The 25,158-nt window shown below is 33.1% G+C and overlaps 1 protein-coding gene across 4 annotated transcripts in view; it reads right to left on the bottom strand.

Moving 5' to 3' along the window:
• Ikzf2 (IKAROS family zinc finger 2) overlaps nt 1-25,158 on the bottom strand; it is a 150,759-nt gene that overhangs the window by 46,393 nt on the left and 79,208 nt on the right. For all 4 annotated transcript variants that reach the window (XM_027941802.2, XM_071618841.1, XM_071618842.1 and 1 more), the window contains 2 exons: nt 7,719-7,985; nt 1,595-1,762 (listed from right to left, as the gene is read on the bottom strand). In XM_027941802.2, the coding sequence (XP_027797603.1) occupies nt 1,595-1,762; nt 7,719-7,985 (435 nt within the window). The remainder of the gene's footprint in view (nt 1-1,594; nt 1,763-7,718; nt 7,986-25,158) is intronic.

Genomic DNA, 25,158 nt, shown 5'->3' with positions numbered 1-25,158 from the left:
GAATGGACTACTGGGTGGTAACTGTATGAAGACAGGGCATGAAAGTAGGTTACTAGGGGTGTGGCCTAGGGACTATGTCTCTTCCCCGCCTCTCTCTCTGCTTCCTGGCTGTCATGAACTGAATAGCATTCTTCTGGTATATCTTTCTGCTATGATGTTCTATCTCACCTTGGCCCTGAGCAGTGGAGTCAGCCAACTATGGCCTGAGACCTCTGTAACTGTGAGCCAAAATAAACTTTTCCTCCTCTAATATGGTCTTCTTTTGTATTGTGATCATAGCAAGGAAAAGTTGACTAACATATATGATGTTCTATATTAACTCCTTCTTGAGGGCATTCACTGAAAAGGGCTTTAGTAATCAGGATCAAGTAACTTATATGGATGTCAGTCCAACTGTTTATCTTACCACCCTAGTCCTTGCTTAATGGGCCCATGCACAAAGCGATAATGGGAGAAGGTATAGAAACTGTGCATGGATTCATGTGCATAGATTTTCCCCTCTCAATAACTGATTAAACTAGTATCAATGCTGACCTCACAATTTTCAAATTTCTGGCTTGAGAGTATTATATATTAATTTTCCACCTTTAACTTCTTAGTTAGGGCAATTCATACTAAAAGTCAAATGAGATTCAGGAACTTTAGAATATAGCTGATAATTTACTAGATCTTTAATTAACTAGGACTACTCAGATATACTGGAAAATATAAAGAAAAATAATAAAAGCATTAACTTAAAATTCTCACACTCTAATGCAACCTGTCATTATAGATGAAAATATCATTTTTCTCATATACATAGTAAAATTAAAATTTAACATGTCATTATAGACAAAAGGAACATATAAAACTGGCTTGAGAGTACTATATATTAATTTTCCAACTTTAACTTCTTAGTTAGGGCAATTCATACTAAAAGTCAAATGAGATTCATTCAGATTTCTGGTAGTTCTTTCTACTTTATGTACTTACATTCTGGCATTTTTAAAAATAATCAAACATTCTAGATTTTGAAATCATTTATAAAAAGAGAAAAGTTTCAGATAGAGTCCAATGACTATAGTTTGGAAGTTAAAGAAACAAGAAAATGAAATATTACTCTAACGGCCAATTTTCTAATGAGTATAAGGTTTTCCAATTCAAAAATAACAATATGTGATTATTTTCCACAGAGGTCCCAGCCTAGCACTGTATCAGTCAAAAAACCCCACAGCTTTCACCTCCTGTACAGGAACTTCAGAATGTAGTTATTAATTTACTAGATCTTTAATTATCTGGGACTACCCATAATTTCTGCATTAATAATTATAAAATTATAAATCAGAAAAATGACAGCTATTTATAATTACAATATTCTGAAATTAACAAACTCAGTTAATGGTACTCCTTTCTGCTAAGTCTATAATCCTAAAGAAGAAGGGCCATATATGCATCCTACAAGTTATTAGTTATTTAATGTACACAAACAGATATACTGTTTGGATGGACTGTTCCTAGCTACACACCAAAGATGAACATTACTCAGGATTATTCTGTAATATGCTCTTGAAATTTTGTATTTTATCATTCTTCTCAAACACTTGGAGACACTTACCAGAGTGGGTCCTGAGGTGTCCTGTGAGGGCGTCCCTTCTTCTACAAGCGTAGCTACAGAAAGGACATTTGAACGGCTTCTCTCCAGAGTGTAACTTTATGTGTCTCAGAAGGTTGCCCTTCTGAGTAAAAGAAGCTCCACACTGGTTACAGTGGAAGGGACGTTCACCTGAAGAAAGAAGAAGTCAGAAAAATCAAGTAAGTAATGTGCAAGTAACAGCCAATTCTCTCTAATCATGATACTCTTAAGTCTTCTAAATACGTATTTTCTAGGATTTGCTTTGAACATAACAAAGTCTCAGGCTTTGGGTCAAGTGGTCATTTCCCCTCTTCATATAAATCTGACTAGATTCCTGTTATTGACTTCAAAAGAATAACAATAACAGTATTTACCAACAGCTGAACAACTAGGTGCCATCACTTTACTGCCCTAGTGGTTGCTTTACATATAGTATTTCAATCCTCACAATGACATTTATAATTAGGTATTATAATTTCAATTCATAAATGAAGAAATTGAAATGCATGAATCAAAGTATATGATTATAGTTATAGAGCTAATAAGAATACATGCTGAGAACCAAACCTGGTCAGTTTGGATACAAAACCTAATTATTTTACCATGCTTTCTTTAAAATTCACAGAAATTATGGGTTGAAAGTACTGTGAGTCTCACTCCCTCTTTCAGGTAATAGGGAGATAGAGGCCATAATGAATGAACCAAATTACAAAGTTCATTACCACAGAATCAAATCTTTTGATTCTGCTGGTCAGTAACAGTAAAACCATTCAATTTCCTGGCATCTCAGGGAAAATCCAAAAATATGAAAATTATTCATCCAGACCTTTCTTGTGTATTCTCTTTATTTTACGAAAATCCTATGTTTGACAGGTATCTTCTTTCACTTTTTCTGTCATTGATATTGCTATAAAATTGTTTAAACCTGAATTATTAGTTTACTCTCTTGCCACCAAATGGCTGTCACCAGTGTCATCAAATATAAAAACATTAAGGTAATGGAGCAGTGAAATTGGCAAGTAGGATCAAACTAACACTATAAAATTACAAAGAAAATACTATAATTTTAAGATTGCCTATCTCTAAAGATAGATAAGAAATAAATTATAAATTAATACCTAAGTAAATAAGTAAAAAGTAAAAAGGGATCATTCTAAAGCTCAAAGCTTTGAAAAAAATTTAAAACAATTCCTTTTGGTTGAACTGAACCATTTCTGTACTTGAGATTAGATGATTATAATTTCAGCATTTTAAAAAATCCATTTAATGGTGTGTTTCATATATCTTTAGCTGAAATATCTGTAATAATAGTGGTGTCGGGTGGCTAACACCTGTAATACCAGCTACTCCAGAGGCTGAGGCAGGAGGATCACACATTCAAGGACAACCTGGGCAACTGTATCAAGATTTTAAAAAATGGACTGGGAATATAACTCAGTGGTAGAGTACCTTGCCTAGCAAACACAAACCCTGGGTTTAATTCCTAGTACAGTGCAAATACACACAAAAAAGCAAAAATAATAGTGAGTCATAAAACCTCAATATATATTTTTGGTCCTTGGGCATATATTGGTAATTTCAGGGATTTTTTTAATTAAAGAGAACTAGGACACATGAAGAAGATTTGGCAGCAGCCACTGCAAATTCTATCACTGAGTTTTGTTTAAAAGAATAAATAAATTTTTAAGGCATACCTTATAATCTATTGTACTTATAATAGAAAATAATGAGGTATGTGTGTGGTGGGGATTAAAGTTTTCTCTTTAAAAATTAGGAGCCCTTAGAGCTAAGTTTCAAAAAATTCATGTTAAAATTATCCTAAATTTTATATTATTTAACTAGCTTGATTTAGTTGGTAAAATCTAAAACCTCTCATATGGAGTTTTATGAAATAGTCAAAGTTTTAAAATCTCATTTTTTTGCAGATTTTTTTATTTATATACATATAATACAACTTAACTTCTTTTATTATTTTCCCTCCAATGAAATAATGGATCACACCCTTTAAAGACCATAATTATCTACTCCCCACCTCTGCCACAGAATTCATAAAAAAGGACAGACTGAGGTACTGCTCTCACAAATTAACTTTTTGAAAAAAGAAGAAAAATTATACTTTTTACTTCAAAAATTTGATGTTACTTTTGGAATCTATCTACGTAAGATTTCCTAAGCAAGTAGCTAATTAGTATGCAATAACTTTGAAAATTAATTAAATTAGTAGAAAAAAATTGAAATCACGTTTGCCTTTGGAAAATACTTCATCAGTAACATGTTGACTTAGATTTTCCCTGAACCACCTATATTCTTTGAATTAAAATATTTAAAAGTCCTTAATTTAGTTAATTCACTATTCAAAGTAATGCTACTCTAAAAAAGAAACAACAGTTTAACAACAGGATAACCCTTTTTTTAAAGAATTTTTAAATTCACCTAATTTTTATGAGGCAAACAACAGGGTAATTTAGTTTTTACATTTACAAATACTCCAGATGTCTTTGAAAATTTTAAAACTACAAAACTACTACTTCTGAATTCATATTATCAGTCTCAAAGAGGGTAGGAGAAATGTAAGCAGGTCTGGATATGTCTTAGAATACTGCCATGTTGTTAAGCTGTGGAGGCCTCTGGTAAGTTCCATGCTCAGAAGATATAAAGAACAAGGCTCCACGAAAGTAACCAGTCAGGCTCTTTTTTTTTTTTTTTTTTAATAGAAGACAAGGCACTGATAGCAATGTACCAAAGTTGTACACTGTTTGAATGTACCAAAGTTGTAATGTGTCAACCAGAAAAGGCTTTGAGAAATAACTGATTTCAATTATGAATAAGTCTTGATTGAGCTTTTTACTTTTGGATATCAATCATCGGGCTTTTCTCATTTTAAGGTGAAATCTACTTAACAACATTTAATGTCTTAATTATATGAAAAACACACTTTCAATTTTCAGTTATTCACTGAAATATGTAAATACAAATAAAAGAATGAGTTTGTAATTTTATTATGGAATAAATTATATTTTAATAGTTTATATGCTTTCATAAATATATATTGTAAAATTATTGTTTATATGTTTAATCGAAATGCAAGTATAATCCAAATACATCAATTTGCTTTGGCAAATCAAAGACAGGATATTCTTGTGTTGGATAGAACCACCACTTACAAATATGTGCAATCCTAAGCACTTTTTGAGAAGGTTTTAGAGCAAGAAAATTGCTCCATGGTACTACAATGTATAAAATTGAGTGCTGAAAACTTAGTTACAATGATGGGAGTACTCTAATCCAAAAGTGGAATCTTCTACATAATATTCTATACAATATAGATCTTCTATATAATATTCTCACTAATTCACACTCATGGCATGAATTGATTTACTACCACTACTTGTTTTCTTCTTTCTATACTCCCAGTGAAGAGTGCCTGGAGTATCCGATGACAATATTACCTGATTAGGTACTAAAGTAGCAATGCCAAAAAAATTAAACCAAGTCATTAATAAAACAATGGAATTGGCACTTTAGTAGAATATGAAAGAGAAAGAAGAAGAAGTGAAGTAGATCTGATACTCCATGTCACTGTAATAAATTGGAAGGTTGGACACCTTCTTTCACTGTTGGTTTTATATTAGATATTCTATGACCTAAAAGACACTCAAAAATCTGTTTTCCAGCAGTTTTACAGGGGTTTAAGACAGTGCCTTTTACATTAATTACAAATAATTGTTAAGAGTAGGAAGTTCTAAAATTAAGACACTAGTTCAAAATATTACAGAGAAAACAAGGTTAATGACTAGATTCTGATTCAATCTTTCTTAATTTAGTTTAAATTAAAGAAACACAAATAGACCTTCTGTCTTTAAACAGTACTAAAATGGAACTGAAATGTCATGACCCACTCATAGAAGTAAACTGGGTCATTAGAAACATGTATTAAAAGAGCTAATTTAAGATATCACATCCAAAATTTCAAAGTCAACAAAGTGTGGTAAGTATTCCAAGCTCTTCCATGAATGGCTAACATTAACAATCTCCCAGCTCTGAAGAAAGAATAATAATTTGCATAATACTCCAATGTGCATTTATTAATAAAAATGTTCATAGTGTTGCAAGTGTACTTTGGTTTTGTAATCATTCTCCTTGCCTTTATCAGGTAAAGGAGTCTCATATTCCTAGAACCTGTGGAAATCTGAGTAACTGTAAACATGTTTCATCCCAATTAGACCATTTCAGTGCTAAAATGACTTGACCTGACTTCACTACAGGAGTAAATAGCAAACGGATAGTAGAGTAGGTATGCAATGATTGCTATTTTAAAAACTCATGAATATCTCTACAAATACAGTGAAAAATGATATAAATTTTCAAGAAAGTGTATTGTGGTTCTTTGAATTTTCTTAATGAAGAACACACAGTGTTTATTAAAAATGTCACAAATATTATTTTTAGTATACACTTCAGCCTTAAAATTAATACTATATACAATTCAACTACAACGTCATTAGACTGATTTGTAGTTTGTATAATACTGGATAGGAGAAATTATACATTTGAATGAGTTGAGTGTTATCTTCTTCCATATACTCACTCTGATGCCATGAATATATTATAACTTTGTGGAATTCATTTTATGTGGCTACAGTTAGAATTACTATATGAGACTGACAAAAACTAGGTTCATTATTTTATAATCTTTTCCATTTTTTTTCTTATCAAATTGATACCAAGTTTGATCTCTTAACTTTTCCTAAGATACTTTACAGCATGTTGCCGTTTAAAAAGCAAATTAAAAACAAAGCAAAAATGTAACTGGCTGCATGGTTGTGAAAAGTATAATGCTCTAAAGCTGATGATTTTGATTATGATAATACTGGTTTTAATGTATGATTTTCACTGTAATTTAAAAAATCTGCCTTAGATTATAGTCACACTTCATAATCAATTATTGGTATATTAATATACCAAGTACACTGTATTCAAACAAAACTAGTCTGAGAATCTGGGAAACTTTGGTTCTAAACTCAGCAATGCCCTTACCTACCAAAGGGATAATGAACAAATTATTTGACTGTTTCTTCATGTGTGAGATGAGAGGTTTATTAAAAACACTTGATGTAACTTACATATCTCATGATTTCAGAACCCAATTATAAAATTATTTAGAAGTAATGTTTTTAAATACATTATTGTGATTCATCACTTCCACCAAAGCTATAACATTTTATAACTGAGAATAGTAGTTATTAGTATTCTATTGTAGAATACCAGTTTGCATTATAGTGAAAGCTATATTACCTTCAAACCAATTTTTCTATAAACTTGAAACTTCCTATTTACCCCAGTGTCATTCCTGTTTTTTGTGTGACTGTTTCTAAATTTTGGCAAAGAATTTGAAGAGACTGAAATAAGGCCTTCTTGGTTGGTTCATAAAGGATTTTACATCTCTAAAGTGTATATTAAATTAATCTGAGAGCTTTTTCTTTTTAACCCAATTCCATGATTATACATTTCTACTCCATACTGCCACCCTTTGTCATATCTGAATCTACATATCTCCTTTAGGAGTTACAGTCAATATTCATAGGAAAATGGTAACATTCCTGAACTAGGGAAAGTAAATGCTTACTACAGAGACCTGTGGTAGGCAAAGGACTGATGGAAAATCATATTTAAAGGAGTTAAGCAGATAAAGTGAAAACAATTCACCCCTTTATAAATGTATGAGTGCCATTTTGTAGTATAAACTTTTGGCTAGCAAACTATATTACCTGCCCATGGGTATGGTAAAATATGTATAGAAATACAAAAAGATTGAATTACACAATGAAATTCTCCTATACCTTTTGAACCCTTATCATATTATTGCTATATTAAGAACTGTGGAAACTGAATCCCAAACTTCTTTTCTGATATGCTATTCAGATTTGAAGGCTGGAAGTCAAGACCCAGGCTACTCTCTGCTTTTCAGCAATCCAATACTAGCAGAATTCTGAAAAGGTAGTTTCACCATTGCCACCCCTGAATAAAAAGGAAAGAGAATAGATGTCAGGTAATATCAACATCAGATGTCACAGGCAGTCATCAGGTTATTCTTTCAGCTGCTTACCAGTGTGACTCCTTTTATGTACCATAAGCACATTGGGCCCAATGCAAACCATGCCACAGACGTCACATTTCAGTTTACCATTCGGAAGCCGGATTCCTCCCTCGCCTTGAAGCTCCTGGACTTTCCTGTTGTCAGCCACCTCATTGCTCTCAATTAGGGGTTCTTCTAGGCTGCTACCCTCATCATGGCCCCTGATCTCATCTTCACGGCTCAGGGGTTTCCTGTCACATTCTTCATCACTCTGCATTTCTAGCTTTACTGAATTTGCTGCAAATTAAAAAGAAGAAATTTTAAATAATGCTATGTGCTTTCAGCAGTCTCCTTTCTACCCATTGTCATTCTAGTAAGTGGATGCACATGATATATTAAACAGTATACTACCTATCAACAAAGACCATGTTGATACATATTATGCTCTATGGTATTTTAATGAAACTGTGTCATAAAAGCAAAGCTGGCTCAGCAAAGCTTTAGATAAAGAGACTGTCCTTTATTTTTGCCCACATTCATTTAACCCAAATATTTACATATTAACAAGTTATTTCATAATTCTAGCACTGGCTTTTGAGTTTGTCACTAAAGCTACTCAGAGTGAGATATATGTATGGAATACACAAGATTAAATATTGCCAAATTCACTGAGCCATGCCTCCTTTTAATTTAACAATCATCATATTCATATTTTCTACTTCACATCTGAAAACTTGTATAAACCCGCTTCTGAACAGGGCAAGAGAAACAACTCAAGATCTTAATCCAGCAAATGTCTTTCACATACGCAGGCAAATGTCCTAAAATCAAACTAAACACCAATATTCAGTTAAGAGCTGTGTAAATGCAGGTAAGGTTAAGTGCACTGACCTCATATGCTCTGATGTTACTTTGCCATTATTTCTTCTATGAAAAAAAAAATCTCTATGGAACATACCAGTCTGGAAATCAGCTATTCTATCTCTAATGTATGCACACACAAAAAACAACAAGTGAGAGGAATGGCATAACACACATGTACACACTTGTGACTGTTAAGAAATTCAATGCCCTCTGTTTGCTGTTTTTGGATCATCCCACAGAAAAGTTGGAATTCTATTGGCACAGCCCTCATTCTGGACTGCTGACAGAGTCTTTTCAAAAAGCAGAAGCAATTTATATTAGTTTATATTAAATTTATATTAGATTTTTTTAATCCAGTGATCCTGAAAATTTCTTAAGAAATCACATCAAAGTTACTAAATGAAACAACTTTTCTGGTACTACTTGAACAGAGGAAATATTTTCATAAAAAGAACGGAATTTCTTTTTACTGCAGGTGTTTTCTTGGAGAAACCGCACTGTTTATTTATCATATTTGTCACTACTCATTGGGACAGGGAGTGTGATCAACAGGGCTCTTTCCCTGCTCTCTTTAGAGCACCCCTATTAACTAGTAGCATGGCACAAAGACACTAGCAGAATACTTTCGAATTAATTGATTTACTTAGAGTTAAGTTAATTACTTAACTTCTGAATCTTAGTCTTTCATTTCAAAGAGAAAATGAATTCAGATTACTAAATAAAGTTTGAAATAGTTTATATAGTAAGAGTGATGATGATCCTTAAATTCTTAAGGAACTCAAATTCTTTGTTCTCTATAAAATGGGAATAACAATGGTCTCACTTGCTATGGTTGATATGAGCATTAAATGAGTAAATATACCAAACATGTATATCTATTATTTTTCTCTGTACATAAAGAACTGTATTAATTGCATAAGATTTTTGTGCAGATTAATTAACTTTGAGTCTGTAGATTACAATCTCCAAAGGGATATGCATCCTTGCTGGATTCATCTTTTTTGGGGGTTGGGGTGGGGGACGTACTGGGGATTGAACCTAGGAGTGCTTAACCACTGAGCCATATCCCTAGCCCTTTTAATATTTTATTTTATTTTGAGACAGGGTCTTGCTATATTGCTTAGTGCCTCACTAAGTTGCTGAGGCTGGCTTTGAACTTGTGACCCTCCTGCTTCAGCTTCCCAAACTGATGGGATTACAAGTATGTATCACCACACCTGGCCCTTGGCTGGGCACATCTCTAATTTAGTCAACTATGCTGAGTTTTACTTTATTTAGAAATCAATATGAAATTATTGTTTTCTAGAATAAGTAGGGACAATATTTCATCTAATTTTATATTTTCACCATGCTTAAAAATTTTGTAGTAAACAGGAGATTGTCAAGCAGAATTCACTGATTTATTTTACTAAACTGATTGTGAGTTTTACTGCCTTAGACTTACTTGTTTTATATGCTTAAGGAATCCATGACATAATAAAAAAAGTGAAATAATATATAGAATTAAAAATGAAAATTAAGTACTTTACTACACAAGAATAACAATTCCTCAATTCCTGTCTCAAAAAGCAGCTATGATCATAATTGTCATACTCAGAAGACTGAATTCATTTTCAAAAATTTTTTTTTTAGTTGTAGATGGACACAATATATCTATTTATCTTTTTATGTGGTGCTGAGGATCCAACCCAGTACCTCACACATGTGAGGTAAACACTCTACCACTGAGCTATAGCCCCAGGCCTAAATCCATTTTTAGATGTAATAGAATTCATTCATCTAAACTATCATTGGAAATTTAAGATTATTTGTCTTCATTACTGACATTCTTAAACCTCAATTAACTATCAATGTGAAACTAGTATTTCACTAGTCTATAATTTTTTTTTTAAGTTGATCTTCTCTTGTACAATTTAGTTGTTCTTTATTTTTCCCCAAAATTTTTATCAAACATTTTGGCCATTTTTCTAGGAGGTTATCAGTCTTTACTCACTGAATTTAAACATTCTTTATATACAAGATTAGCATCTCTTAACATGAAAATCCCAAATCCAAAATACTCCCAAATCCAAAACTTTTTGAGCACTAACATGATGCTACAAGTAGAAAATTCCACAACTGACCTCACGTGATAGGTCATTGTCAAAACCAGGCACACTAAAAATAAGTGGATAAAATTACTTTCAGGCTATGTGTAAAGTTGTGTGTGAAACATAAATAAATTTCACGTTTAGACTTGAGATTCATTCCCCAAATATCTGATTATACATGTAGAAGTATTCGAAAATCCAGAAGATTAATATCAGGAATATTTCTGATCTTAAACATTTTGAATAGGGATTATTGAATCTATAGTAAGGAATTTATTCTTGTGTTTATGATATATTTTGCAAATATTTTATCTTTTTACTCATTACTCATGGGTATTTTATGGCATATAAGCAAATTTCACATGTTGAATTTTTAAAGTTTTCAATTATGTCATTTGGGTTCCATATCTTGCTACAAGTAGGCTTTTCTACAAAAAAACCAAAACAAAACAAAAAAAAAGAATTGTTTTTCTGATAAGGAAGACTTTTCTAATCAATGAAAAATGCTATTGATTATACTATGCAGTGATATACTTTATTTATAATTGTCATTTAAAAGACAAGTTGAGAATAAATAAAAACATGACTTTATTCAGCATGACTTAATACAAACCTGTGAGCAAACTATCCTACACATTGATTTCAGGTGATGTACTGAAATGTAGAAGCTTCACAGCAATGCCATTAGTTTTGTTTCTGAACTAGCCAGAGTTTGATAAGCTACAATTAATGAGCATAAAATTTACTTGGGTTCCATTTCAGAACTGAAGAAATAAATACATAAAAGCTTTTAAGTTTAAAACTACAGGCCTCTCAAATTTCAAAACAGCACAAAATTATGAGACTGTGACTTGACCTTACATTCTCTCTTTCCCTATTGAGAATATTATAAGAACAGGAAACAGACATGTATTAAAATGTCATTTTAAAAATTAATACACATAAAAAATACAGTTAGAATCTGCTATTCCTAGAGGAATATACTGGATGGAACCACTGTATTTAAAATAAATGTTTTTGGGTTTTTTTGCTGGAACTTTTTCCTGTACTTTAGGAATTATATATTTATCTAATTTATTATATGTTTTACCTTCTATTATTAAATATTATCTTCTATTAATATATTTCCTGTCCCAATATAGTAAATCAATAAATTATAACACATTGCAATATACATATCATAGATTATATTTTTCAAAAACTGGCAGTCGATATATAAACAAAAATCTCATAATAATTAATTTCCTTAAATATTTTTTTTAGTTGCAGTTGGACACAGTACCTTTATTTTATTTATTTATTTTTATGTGGTGCTGAGGATCGAACCCAGAGCCTCCCATGTGCTAGAAGAGCACTCTACCGTGGAGCCACAACCCTAACCCACATGGTAATTAATTTTTAACCCAGCTCTCTGAAATTAGGTTGAAATTCTAAGATAAAAAGCAACTAATTAAATAAATTAGTCTTTGAATCTTAACTCTCCCATGATTTACTTTTACTATTGAAGAGAACCTAATTTAAATCATTAATGTTTAAATTCAAGTGTGTAGCATATTAAGCAAACCTTAAATTATAATTTATATATTAATAAAAGAGTTGTATTGTGACTATTTTTAGCTATAATACGTGAAGCTATTACAGCTCTTAATCATCACACAATAATATTCACAGTACTCTAGGTTTCAAGTCTTTAAAATTGAATTTTTAATCTTCATTATATGGAATTTTGTTTACAATTTGGTAATAGGAAAATATTCTCATAAATGAATGATTTAATTCTCTTATTTATGTGGGAGAATGTATGAGCGAAATGAAATCTTGACATTAGAAATCTCAAAACAAAGAACAATTTTACAAGCTGTTCCTCTAATCTGAAATGAAGGACATAAAACTCAAGCATATCTGTGGGTATTTATACACATTAATATATACTGACAAGCAATGATGCCTTGACAAAAATAGCATTTTGTCAGAACAAATTATTAGCAACACTCAAGTTTATATATAAGAAGCTTTGAGTGTATTTCATGATAAGAAGTTCCTCGAGTATTTGGGGGCGGAAAAAAGCACCATAATGTAAAGATTTTAGTTAACTGATCAATTTGCTCTGTTATTCAACACTGTAGTCACCAAAAAGTAAACTTCGAAGATATCTGAATATTTTCAATGAAGAAAAGAAAGAATTTTTGTTTTCTTAAAAAGGAGATGATATTGTCTACATTTAAAAACAAAAGTCCAATTTTGTTATTGATTAAGAAAAAGTTACTTTGTACACAGGCAATCAGTCATTGATGATAATGATGTTTCTTATACTTTCATTGTAAAAGCCCTTCTGTTTAGAACTTATAACTAGTAGTTACAGCAAATTTTTTAGTAGATTCTGAGGTTTGTGAACTTATGAAACAAAAGATTATAGTTAACAAGATAGAATTTTATGATCAAGTTTGCATATAAAAAATTTGAATATATTCCAGGGTAAAACGTTCCACATGTATGTTTAGAAAAATAGCATCATAATAAAAATGTGCTTATGAATATAAGCCTCCCCACTCTTCTTTATTACTTTCAAAATATTATTCATGAACATTAGAATTTAAACTTATAGGTCCCATAAAAATACATAGTAACCTCCATTTTCAAATGATACAACAATGACAAGAGGTAAGGAAACTTATATGGGAGTGTTTTTAAATAACTTTCAGGCCAAACAATCTTTAGCTATAAATTTTCTTCAGTAACTACATTCAAAGGCTTCATAATTATCGCTTCTAGATACATAATAGCAGGCAGATGGTTAGGCTAGACTTACATCTTATTCACTAGTGCAATATCAAATAAAGAAATAATAGAAGCACTTACACAGGTAGACAGTTATGTATCATTGAAAAATTGATACAATCCAAAAATGGAATAGGGCAAATTTACATTATTTTATGACACTCTTAAAAAATTTTCATTTCATTCAACCTGTGTTATAATGGCAATTTTATATGCCACCACTATAAAAAAAAAGTTGAAAACCTTATGGAATGAATGAAATGAAAAATAAAGTGTACAATGTTGATACATACACTTTTGGACCTTATACTTAACAGAACTCATCCTCCCAACCACTAAGAAACAAAGACAACATTGTATTCTCTTTAAAAATCATAGACAAGAGACTGGGGTACAGCTCAGTGGTAGAGCAAGCACCTGTCTAGCATGCAGAAAGTCCTGGGTTTGATCCTAGCACTTCCCCCGATATAGAACCAGCAAATATGTATTAAATATATCTTGCTTGCCTACACTTTGCTTAAAATTTTAGGTTTAAAACTAAAAGATTTATTACCAACTTAAAAAAGAAAACTATATTAACAGTACAGTATGCATATAGAAATAGGCCATGAAAGAGTTCATGAGTAAGAGTAGTGAACATCTGAGTAAGGTATACAATTTAGATACATAATAAATTTATTGAACTGAAATGTGAAGAATATTTTCCTTAGAAATTGAAAATTTTGGGGGCTGGGGATGTGGCTCAAGCGGTAGCGTGCTCGCCTGGCATGCGTGCGGCCCAGGTTCGATTCTCAGCACCACATACAAACAAAGATGTTGTGTCTGCCGAAAACTAAAAAATAAGTATTAAAAAATTCTCACTCTCTCTCTAAAAAAAAAAATTTTACTTTACTATTTTTGATTCTCTAATTTTACCTGGAAAGACACCATATGATTTTGGCAACATCTGGCAAGTGAATTTTTAAAATAATACAAAAATAACTTGATTTTAAATTTTTGACAAAAACATTTTATATGCATGATAGAAAATATTAAATTTGAATTGTCAAATACAGAGAATAAATTGTATCTGCAAAATTGTAACTGGGTTTTCAAAAATAATTCTATTCATTTTTTGTCACCAAATTCTGGAACTATCATAGTAAACAGAACAGAAAATATAATTACTAAAATCTTTTTTAATTTATTAACTAAACTTTCTACAATTTAAAACTTATTACTTGACTCTACTAACCCACAAATTAGCCAAGTTTCCTAGACAAGAAAACAGTACAGAGAAAATACAATTTATTTTCTCTATTTAAAAGGATATAAAACATAGTAATCATATAGAATATAAAACAGGCTTTTTATATTACTTTCTGTCAAATGAATGATTTACTTCTGTTTAGTTACCTAACCATATTTTTAAAATATTAATTTTGAAAGGAAGCTAATATTAAGGGAGTTTAAGAAATATTTGTTTCACAGTGCCAAATAAAAGGAAGCTGAAAAACCATACTGAGCAAATTGGGAAAAGGCCTTTTAGGTGTGAACTGTAAGTGGAATTTTATATGCTTGGATTCTGACATGTGAAAATTCAAGTGAGCACATAAGGGATTTTTATAAACTATAAGCATCAATTTGTCCCAGTCTGTGTCAGATACATGAAATGGTCTTATACACACTAATTGAACCAATACATCTATCTAATAATCTGTTGAAGTTGTATCTGCACTAATGTTTATTAGTACAGATTAGTGCTTATTTAAACTTTAAAAACGGAAACACCAAACATGATTAAATCTGTGTTAATAGCTCAGCAGCTGTTTAAATAATGTGTTAGAAAACCAAACTGCTTTCAAAACTCTGATGTAAAGTACAGTTATTCATTAAAAATCTATCAACAGTCTAAACAAAATCAGCACAGTCAAAATTATTTTAAGGTATATGCAAATAAATTTTTATATTTTCTTCAACAAAATTTCATGTAATATCAAACCTTTGTTCCTTTTAACTGTGGATAAATAAATGAATAAATCTTGCAGCTCCCTCACAACATCCTTAAACTTGATTTTGTAAAGGGTTGGACAAGTTCAAACCCTGGTGTAGTGAAATGCACCTGAGCCACTGGTCATAGCATGCTAAGCCTGCTCATTGCACCACCTTCTGTTTTCTCCCCATTCCTTCTCCTCATCTTCCACTAGAGCTGGACTGTGTATTTATTATACCCACTGGAGTACCTCAGATCTAGGCAATACTAATTCTGAAATACTACTATTATTTCAAGAATAGCAGTAAAATTTAATCTGCACCTGAAGGCAGGAAACCTCTCCCTCTACCATGTAACTAGGTGAGGGACTTTAGGAACTTTATTTATCCTGATTCAGCTACTTGACCATCTAAAATATGGGGAAAAGTAACATCTGATGTCCTGAAAACAGTAGGCTAGACAGGATGATCGCTGTAGACAAAGGACTTAGGATCCTTCAACTAATAATACTAGTAATGATAATAAGAGAAAAATAACAAGTTATAGCTTTTATGATTCATATAATATATATTCTGCCTCATTTTGCCTCAGAATGATTAAATCACAGGTAAAGCGGCCATAGGTAACACATGGAACCATGATTAAGTGACTTTGCAAAGAATAGAAAGTAAATGTCAGCTTGATATCAACTCAAGCTGTTCGTCTCTTAGTCTACCCATCTTTCCATGAAACCATACGCTCTCCAATGAAGCAAGTAACCTGACATTAATGTCATATTTAGGACAAAAGTGAGTCATAAACAAATGGCTCTTGTCCATGAGTTGAAGAGGATACCAGGAATTTAAATCCAAAATGGTCGGACAAAAGAAAACTACTTTAAGTTTTCATAAACTGAACTACTAAGTTAATAGTTTCTATCAAAATGGAATGTACATCACATTTTTAAAAATCTAACCACTAATTTTTAAATTTTCTTTGGCCTTAAGGCAGAAGTAGGTATAAGAAGTATACTTAATTACTGAAGAATCAATATTCAATATTTTCCCTCCTTCCTCCCTTCCATTTTTCCATCAATTGTTTTATTCCTTGTTATTCTATGACTTATCAGTGTACATAAAAACAGCAATTTGAGGACTAAGTCAACATTGTCAATTTTAATCTCTAAACCAACAGTTTACAGAGGATGGCATTTCAGGACTTCTTTTGTGGCCAGGTTTTGAGTCTTGTGTCTATTATTGGTATAAAAGTAAGTCACACCTGTGAGCAGCTCACATAGCACTTTCTTTACATTTAGAGATACCTTAAAAACAAAGTGTCCTCCATCTTTTCTTAAAAGAAAATGTAAAATTTAAAGAAAGTTAAAACATCTAACTCCTTAATGATATCCCATGATGCATGAAACCTTACATGGCATGCCCATCATCAAAACACACATCTAATTACACAGCACAATGGCACCACTGTAGCCCAAGGATGAAGTCTCTGGTTTTTTGGCAGACAACTAGTTCATGAGAATTATACAATGTGGTGAAAATAAGCCTAGTTTAAATAGAAATACCACAGGCAAACAACAGCCTATTCCTTTCTCCAGCCTGTAAATGAATGTATGACTTCATTTGCCAAGTCTTCAAGATTCATTATCAGTCACACTTATATAACTCCATTTTTTCACCTCTGTTTTTGCATGTTCTTGAGCCCCCGATGAACTCTCATCTGGAGCAATTTCAACAGTCTTCTAACTGTTCTGTCTTTTGCCATACTCTACCCTCCCAATTCATTCAGTTGTTAGATTCATGTTCTTAAAGCAGAGCTCACATTAGCAGTCTTGACATCTTCAATAACTACCCACTGCCTACAAATTACATACTGCTATATTATACCAACAAATATTGATGTGTGACTTCAGGATGTCCACAGTGTTGTCCCATCATATCCCTCAGTCATATGACCTCATAGTCCTTCAGTTATTCATCTTTTCCAGTCAAACTGTTTTTCTTACTTTTCTCGGAAAACATCCTACATGTCTTTATTTTTTCCTTGTTCCAATTATTATTTTCTGAAATTCTTCCTCTATCTCTAGCAAAATAAACATGCCATTCAAGGTTTTCTTCTCTGCTACCCTACTCATGAATGTTTTCGGACCTCAACCTTTTTTCCTTGAAACTTATATTACCTTACATTACAGTGATTTCAATTGTGTATGTACCTCAGCTCCATACCGCCTATAAAATAAGGTCCTTGAAAGTCAATATGGTCTTTATTCAGTCATAAAACCATCCTATTGTTGCATACATTTACAGGTACCAGTATACATTTGTTGAACTATTACTGCTGATTGACATATTAGACATCTCTTTGTAAGTCACTGAGACCTTGCATCAATTAGCTGTTGATAAATATAACAATGCAGAGTTATATTGTAAACACAAAACATCAACATTATGTTAATCAAAGGACAATTGTATGACAGGAAACACTTTATGCACTATGCATATTGACTGATTTAATAATGACGGTCCACTCTGAAGTATGTAATTTTATACTAATTTTATAGATGAGTAAACTGAAGCTTAGAATGGATGAAGTAACATGTCCAAGTGATACAACTATTCAGAGTCAGCTGAGACTGAAACCAGAACTAACTGGTGATCAAATCTCGCGATGGCCCCTATCATCAAAAGCAAAGCAGCTACTAGCTATCGATAAAGAAAAAGAAGTCACTATGTTGAAGAATGATAACTTTGCATCAATTCATACCATCTATACCCCATGTCTAATGCAGGTGTACTGAGTTTGGCAGTTTGGATAAAGAGAAATGTGTCTAAGAGCCTGTTTTGGAAGTAGACCAGCTTATACTGCCAAATTTTCTGAACGTGGATTTTACTTCATATAAGAGCAATTGACTTTGAATTGGTGTTTGGCAACCATCTGCTTAACATAACTGTGGGAGGCTTGTGAAGCAAACTGCATTGTGAAATTATCTATTTAGTAAGGGGACTACACAGTTCTTAAACCAACTTTTGTGAGAATAAAATCATTACTATTAAATGTAGCCGAGTGGCATGTTCCCAAAAGGAACCACAACACAAGATTGCCAGAGGTCACTAAGGACACTTAAACCAGGTCAGAAGGCAGCGCTGCACACTAAAGGGAAAGAGATAAGGAATGGAGCAGGGTTTCGATTACAGGGTAACAGCGACAGAGGGAGGATCCAAAGCCCCGTGACTTACTTCAGCAGCTCAGTTAGGTCTCTGAAGTGAACGGACAGGGGAACCCAACAGCTCTTTGTACTCTGGGTTCAAATATCCACAAGTCATGCATACTGAGATCAAGCCCACAGAGATTCTTTTACTAGTGCTCTTCCATAAACACTTCTCTAGTAGAGAATAATAAAAAGAATCCACACTTGGCCCTGAGATGCAGAATTGGTCAATTAGAAAAGTCGAACAATAAAATACACCAAGTAGTGACAAAGAGAAAGCTTGTAGAGATTAAGGGAGACTAATTTGTACAATTGCCAAGTAAATTTTAACAGATGTGTGCCAGATAGCTGTATTCCATAACATAGCAACAGTGCTTTTTTTCCCCTAACAATAACCATATATAGTTTCCTGTCCTTAAAGAATGAACACTTTATGTAGGCATATAGAACATACATATTAGAAGATAAAAAATAGTTACAAAGCAAGATATGAGATACTAGATAAAAATGGAAACGATGGACTAGAATACCTGTGTTTAAACTCTTAACATGTGAATCTTAAGTCACTTGATATCTCCCATTTGCTACTGTACAAAGTGGGGATAATATTATCTATGTAAAAAAGCATAAGACTTAGCAATTGTGCAGTCAGTTAAAGAAGCAATTCAGTCCTGTGGCTAGGAACATGGGATCTACATCCAATTCCTAGGGTTTGAAGCCAGGTTTTGTCACCTTAGTAGTCACTGGACCTTAGGAAACCTGTCTCAATTTTTCTCATTTATAAAATCAAGATAATAAGTTCTGAGTATTAAATATACTTGATATATAACAGAGTTAATTTGCTTCCTATTGAAAGATCAATATGAAGCTATTTCGTAAGTGTAAAATATCAAACAAACCTAATCCTTCTGCTATAGGGAAGTACAGGGAAGAGAAGGCTTCCTGAAAGAAGTGGCATTTAAGATATTAATTCCAGATTTGTGTATAATAGAGTTCATATGTAATAAGCCAACAGCTAACATTATACCTAATGGGGGAAAATCTGAAAGGTTCTTCTCTAACATCTAGAGCTAGACAATGTTGCTATCTTTCACCACTTTTAGTCAACATAATATGGAAGTGCCAGCCAAAGCAATCAGGCAAGAGAAGGAAAGGACTCCAAATTTAGAAAAGAGAAAGTCAAATTGTCACTGCTGGTAGTGATGATCTTATGTGGAGAAAACTCAGGGACTTCATCAAAAGAACTTCTAGAACTAATAAATGAATTCAGTGAGTATGCAGGATACAAAATCAACATACAAAAATCAATGGCATTGCTGTACAACAAAAGCCAATTATTTGAAATGGAATTCAAGAAAGCAATCCTACTCACAATAGCTATAAAAATGCTTAGGAATAAATGTAAACAAAGAGGTGAAAGATTTTCACAATGAAAACTATAAAACACAGATGAAAGAAACTGAAGAGGATGTACAAAAAGTGGAAAGATATCCTGTTTCAGGGTTTAAAAGAATCAATATTGTTAAAATGTTCATACTACCCAAAGTGATCTTCAGGTTCAATGCAACCTGTAGGCATTCTTCAAAAGACTAGAAAAAAAATATGATCCTAAAATTTGGGAACTACTAAAAACACCCTGAATTATCAAAGCCATCTTGAGCAAAAAAAGAAAGCAGGATGCATTACACTGCCTGACTTCAAAATATACTACAAAGCTGTAGAATGTAAAACAGCATGGTACCATATAAAAAAAGAGACACATAGACCAATGAAACATAAAGAGAGCCTAGAAGTAAAACATAAAGGGAGCCTACAAATCCAGTCAACTGATTTTCAACAAAAGTCCAAAGAACACACAGTGGGAAAAGAACAGTCATTTATAAATGGTGCTGGGAAAACAGGATATCCACATGTGGAACAACAAAACTAGGCTCCTATCTCTCATCTGTTACAAAAGTAAACTCTAAATGGATTAAAGAATTAATTGTAAGATCTGAAACTATGAGATTACTAGAAGAAAACATAAGGGAAGACCAGGAGTGGTAGTACAAGCCTGTAATTCCAGCAATTTGGGAGGCTGAGGCAGGAGGGTAGCAAGTTCAAGGTCAGCCTCAGCAAGGCCCTAGGCACCTTACCAAGGCCCTGTCTCAAATGAAAAATAAAATAAAATAAAAAGGCCTGGAATGTAGCTCAGTGGTAAAGCACCCCTGGGTTCAATCCCCAGTACCAAGCAAAGCAAAACACAAAACATAAGGGAAGTACTTCAGGACACTGGAATAGGCAAGGACTTTCTGGGCAAGATCTTGAGCACAGCAAACAAAAACAAAAAATAGTTGAATAGCAGTATCAAACTAAAGATCTGTTACACAGCAAAGGAAACAAGCAACAAAGTGAAAAGACAACCTATAGAATGGGAGAAAATATTTACAAACTAAATATCTGATAAGGGGTTAATATTCAGAACATATAAGAAATTCAAAGAACTCAATAGCAAAGGAAAAATAACCCAATTTAAAAATGGACAATAGACCTAAAAGAGACATTTATCAAAGTATTCAAATGGCCAACTTGTGTGTTAAAATAAATGCTCAATGTGACTAACCTTCACAGAGTGCAAATCAAAACCATGAGTTATCACCTCATTCCAGAAAGAATGGCTTTTACCAAAGCAGAACAGGGAGTTGATCAATGGGTACTAAGTTATCATTAGAAAGGAGTAAGAAGTTCTGGCATGCTGTTGCACAGGAGGGTGACTATAGATAATGATAATATACTATATATTTCAAAAAGAAAGGATTTTGAATGTATTCACCAAGAAAAAAGGCAATTGGTATATTTACCTTGGTTTGAACATTATATGATGTATATGTATATCAAAACATCAGATAGTTGCCCATAAATACATATCATCTTCATGTTTTCATTTATCAGTGAAAAAAGTTTTAAAGATTATAATAAAATTTGAATAATATTTATATAAAGGTAGAAGCTAGATGACACTTTAGGCAGGAATCAAGCATGAAAGGGGGAAAAAAGAGTGTGAATATACACTGGATTTGAATGATGCTCTTTTTTGGAATACATATGCACAATGGGTAACAAATACATAGAAGACATGCTGAAGTCAAAGTAGGTTTAAAATACAGTAAAAGAGAATTAATGCTGGAATGTCAGTAAATTCAAAAGAAAAGTAGTATCGGCTTATGAGAAGGCTTATGTTTCAACCATCTGAATCTGAAGGAAGAAACTGCTTAAAAATCATTCACTCAAAATTATTCATGGAGTACGCACTCTGTATCAGACACAGTGATACAGCAGTGAACAAGACAGACATGGTCCCTGCTGTGGCACTGGTAAAATGTGTGTATATAGATAAATATGTAGAGCAATTTTTCCCTTTTACAAGGGAAACTATGCACTACAAAATAATATGGTGTGAATATGACTCAGAACAGGACCCCCCACCACACCAGAATATGCAACAACTATGAAGTCTCAGTGCAAAATGTAGGTCATAAATAATCAAGAAATGTTCTCATAAGGTCACTAATTCAAAAAGATAACATGTTTTAAATTGTAGTCACTTTAAGCATGCCATCCTTCTCTTTGTGAATTGAAGTTTTGATTATTCAATGTGTTGTCTGTCTGCAGTTCTAAATCACCCCTTAACCTGCTTTCTAAAGCTCATAACTAAAGTAGATGAAACATTAAAATGATGACAGTTCTATGAATCAGAGAAAGCAAAGTAGACCTGAAAGAGTTAAAGCATATATAAATGGCTTTTTTAAGCTTGGAAAGGTAAAATAGTACATTTTTCAGATATGAAGAGTACCTTATCCATTTAAAATAAACCCCTCTTAAAATGCTTGATGCTTTTTGTTCGGACAATAAGGACACGAAAAATTATATAAACTGGGTTTGATTATTTCTTCTATTAACTTGTGATGTAATGCTGAGGCTCTCATCTGTCACCTAAAATTGTACGGTTGCCTTCCAAGAAGCTTGGCTTCCTTCTCTGTGAAATTGAATGCTGCTATTTATTTATGCAGGTAAGATAATTAAAAGCCTATCTGCCAGAGGCCAGGGCCTTTGTCCTTTTGGTCTACCATTCCAGGATACAACCAGACGATGCTTCATATTTTATATAAGTAAAGATTTGTGTAACTCCAGCATTGCTACTTCTTGATCTCTCTGTGTTCTGAAGGTCATGAGTAACAGCATAGTTTAGTGTGACCGTCTATACACATGCACAGTATATAAACACACTGGAAGCCTTGCTGGTACGTGTGTGGGACACTCTACTAAGCAGCACATGTTTGCTACTTAAGCAGAAGACAGTGCAGTGTGAAGAAGGTGCCATCCCCAAGTGTTTCCTTTAGTTGAATGTTGGCTGGCATCCAAAAGAGGAAAAAGACTCAAAACAAACGGAACAGACTTAAAACTTTAAAGAGTGCTACAGCCTTCACAGAAGGCATAAAATCCTTGACTTGGATAATGTTATGAAGACTCTTGAATTTTTCCTTTCTTCCACTTTGTCCCTTTCAGGATGTGAACCCTGCCATTATGTATGGCTTGCGGCTGTTTGCGAGCTTCCTCCCCATCTGGGACTAAGAGGCAAATTGCAGGTTTCCAGGGCGGGGAATGCTGCTACAGTGGGGATGGCTGCCTCAGCACTTCACATGGACTGTGCCAAGCCCAGTCATGCTGGCTACCTTGCTCCCTGTGCCCATCTGGCCACCGGGTTTTGTATCTTTTAGTTACTGAAAATATATAGAGTGTTAGTTTCAGATGTCTAGAGTCTTTCTTTGCTTAAAGACCATAAATACATGAATAACTGCTAAAAGCCATTTTACTTCATCTTCTCTTTCAAAATGTACACGATTATTTTAGGGATGCAAAACTGCCCAAACCTACATTTTTGTCACTCTCGTCTAACAAGGCCCACTGTTCTCTTTCATGTTCCTAATAGGTTGTCTTTTTTCAAAGAAACACAAGCTTACTAAAAGCACCTCTCATTCAATAGAAGCTGTCAGCAATTACTGCAATGAACTTTAAATCTTTTCTCTTTAAGTACTACAGTAGTCTGGAATAATGACACAACTTCTCATTGCTTTAAAATGTCAAGCTGACCACTCAGAAACTCAAGCTTGGTTTGCCCAAGTAGGCCCAAGTGATGAGACAGCTTATGAGCCTGTTCCATTACTGCACTCCTCACACTTTCACAGTATAGCAACACCTTCTGGGACAAGCTGAAACCTAAATAAACCACAGAACAAAGTTAACAATATGTGCCTGGGAAGATGAAGCTATTTTGTCTTCTTTCCTTGATCTGACACTACCATTTGAATCAATTTTATTTTCTTCCTCATAGTATTATTCCTAAGTACTTTAAACCTGTTACATGACTAATGTACCTCATGGCAAGGTAGCCCTCCTTGAATTGAGCAATAGTACTTTAAAAACACACAACCAGTAAAATATTATTTTCATGCATTTCAGGACTAGATTTATTTTCAAGTGCCTGGTTCAACCTTTATTCTCAGAGAAAGGAAAAACTTACCTCTCCAAAATTTAAACTAACTTCCTGTTACTCATGAAACTTTACATTTCCAGCTGACATCAGAATTATAGGTTAAAGAGAATACAATGAAATACTGATAAGTTTTTCAAATAACATGGAAATCCCGAGACTCCTATTTTTAACTATGTACAATAATGAGAGTTTTGAGTATGTGATTACAAAGTCATCAAGTGAGGTTTAAATAGCATAGTTTTAGCCACAAGGGGAAAAAGCACACAAACAAACAAATAATATATAGTCATATATAGTTCTGAAAATAGCTTTTACAGACAGAAACTTAGCTTCTTTGTTCATACATTAACATCCTTACTCCTTCTTACATTAAACATGTATAAAGAATGTGCATGGAAAGGTTGTGTTCTGGGTCAGAGGATTCACTCTTTCATCATGCTGCCTTCACATCATCTTTTTCCCAGAAAAACTGACAAATAAGCAAATCCACTCAACCATTCAATACATATGTACAGAGTGCAATCCATACACTAGACACTGCCAAATATTGGAGACACAGGGGTGATATATAAGGGGTCAGCAAGACAGGAACAACTTAGAGTCTACCAACAATGTAGGTAGTTCTCTGAAAAGAACAATACAGGATGCAAGGGAAGCACAGATATCAGTGACAAAACATTCAGGCTGAAAGGAAGAAAAAGAATATAGGAGAATCAACGATGATGTCTAGGTTTCTCAAAAGAGTACTGCTGGAGATGAAAGATTTAAGGTTCCTAAAGGTTAAATCCAGTACCATTGTGGGCATGGAAATGGATTCATTAGGTGGGCCAGTATTGTGAAATGGCTAGCAATGGAATGTGCAAATGAACAGAAAGGGAAGAGTACTAACATTTAGTAAAGATCCACGTAGTTGAGTGTCCTTCAATGTTAGCCATTTTTAATTCTCAAACAAATCTTTCTAGTAGAAATTAGCTTCATTTGCTAGAAAAGGAAGCTGATGATTAGGAACACATCATAAAGCTAAATGATAC

Source organism: Marmota flaviventris, chromosome 11 (assembly GCF_047511675.1).
Source record: "Marmota flaviventris isolate mMarFla1 chromosome 11, mMarFla1.hap1, whole genome shotgun sequence".
Taxonomy (NCBI): domain Eukaryota; kingdom Metazoa; phylum Chordata; class Mammalia; order Rodentia; family Sciuridae; genus Marmota; species Marmota flaviventris.
Note: the sequence above shows the minus strand (reverse complement) of the source record. Positions and strands in the feature narration are given on the sequence as shown.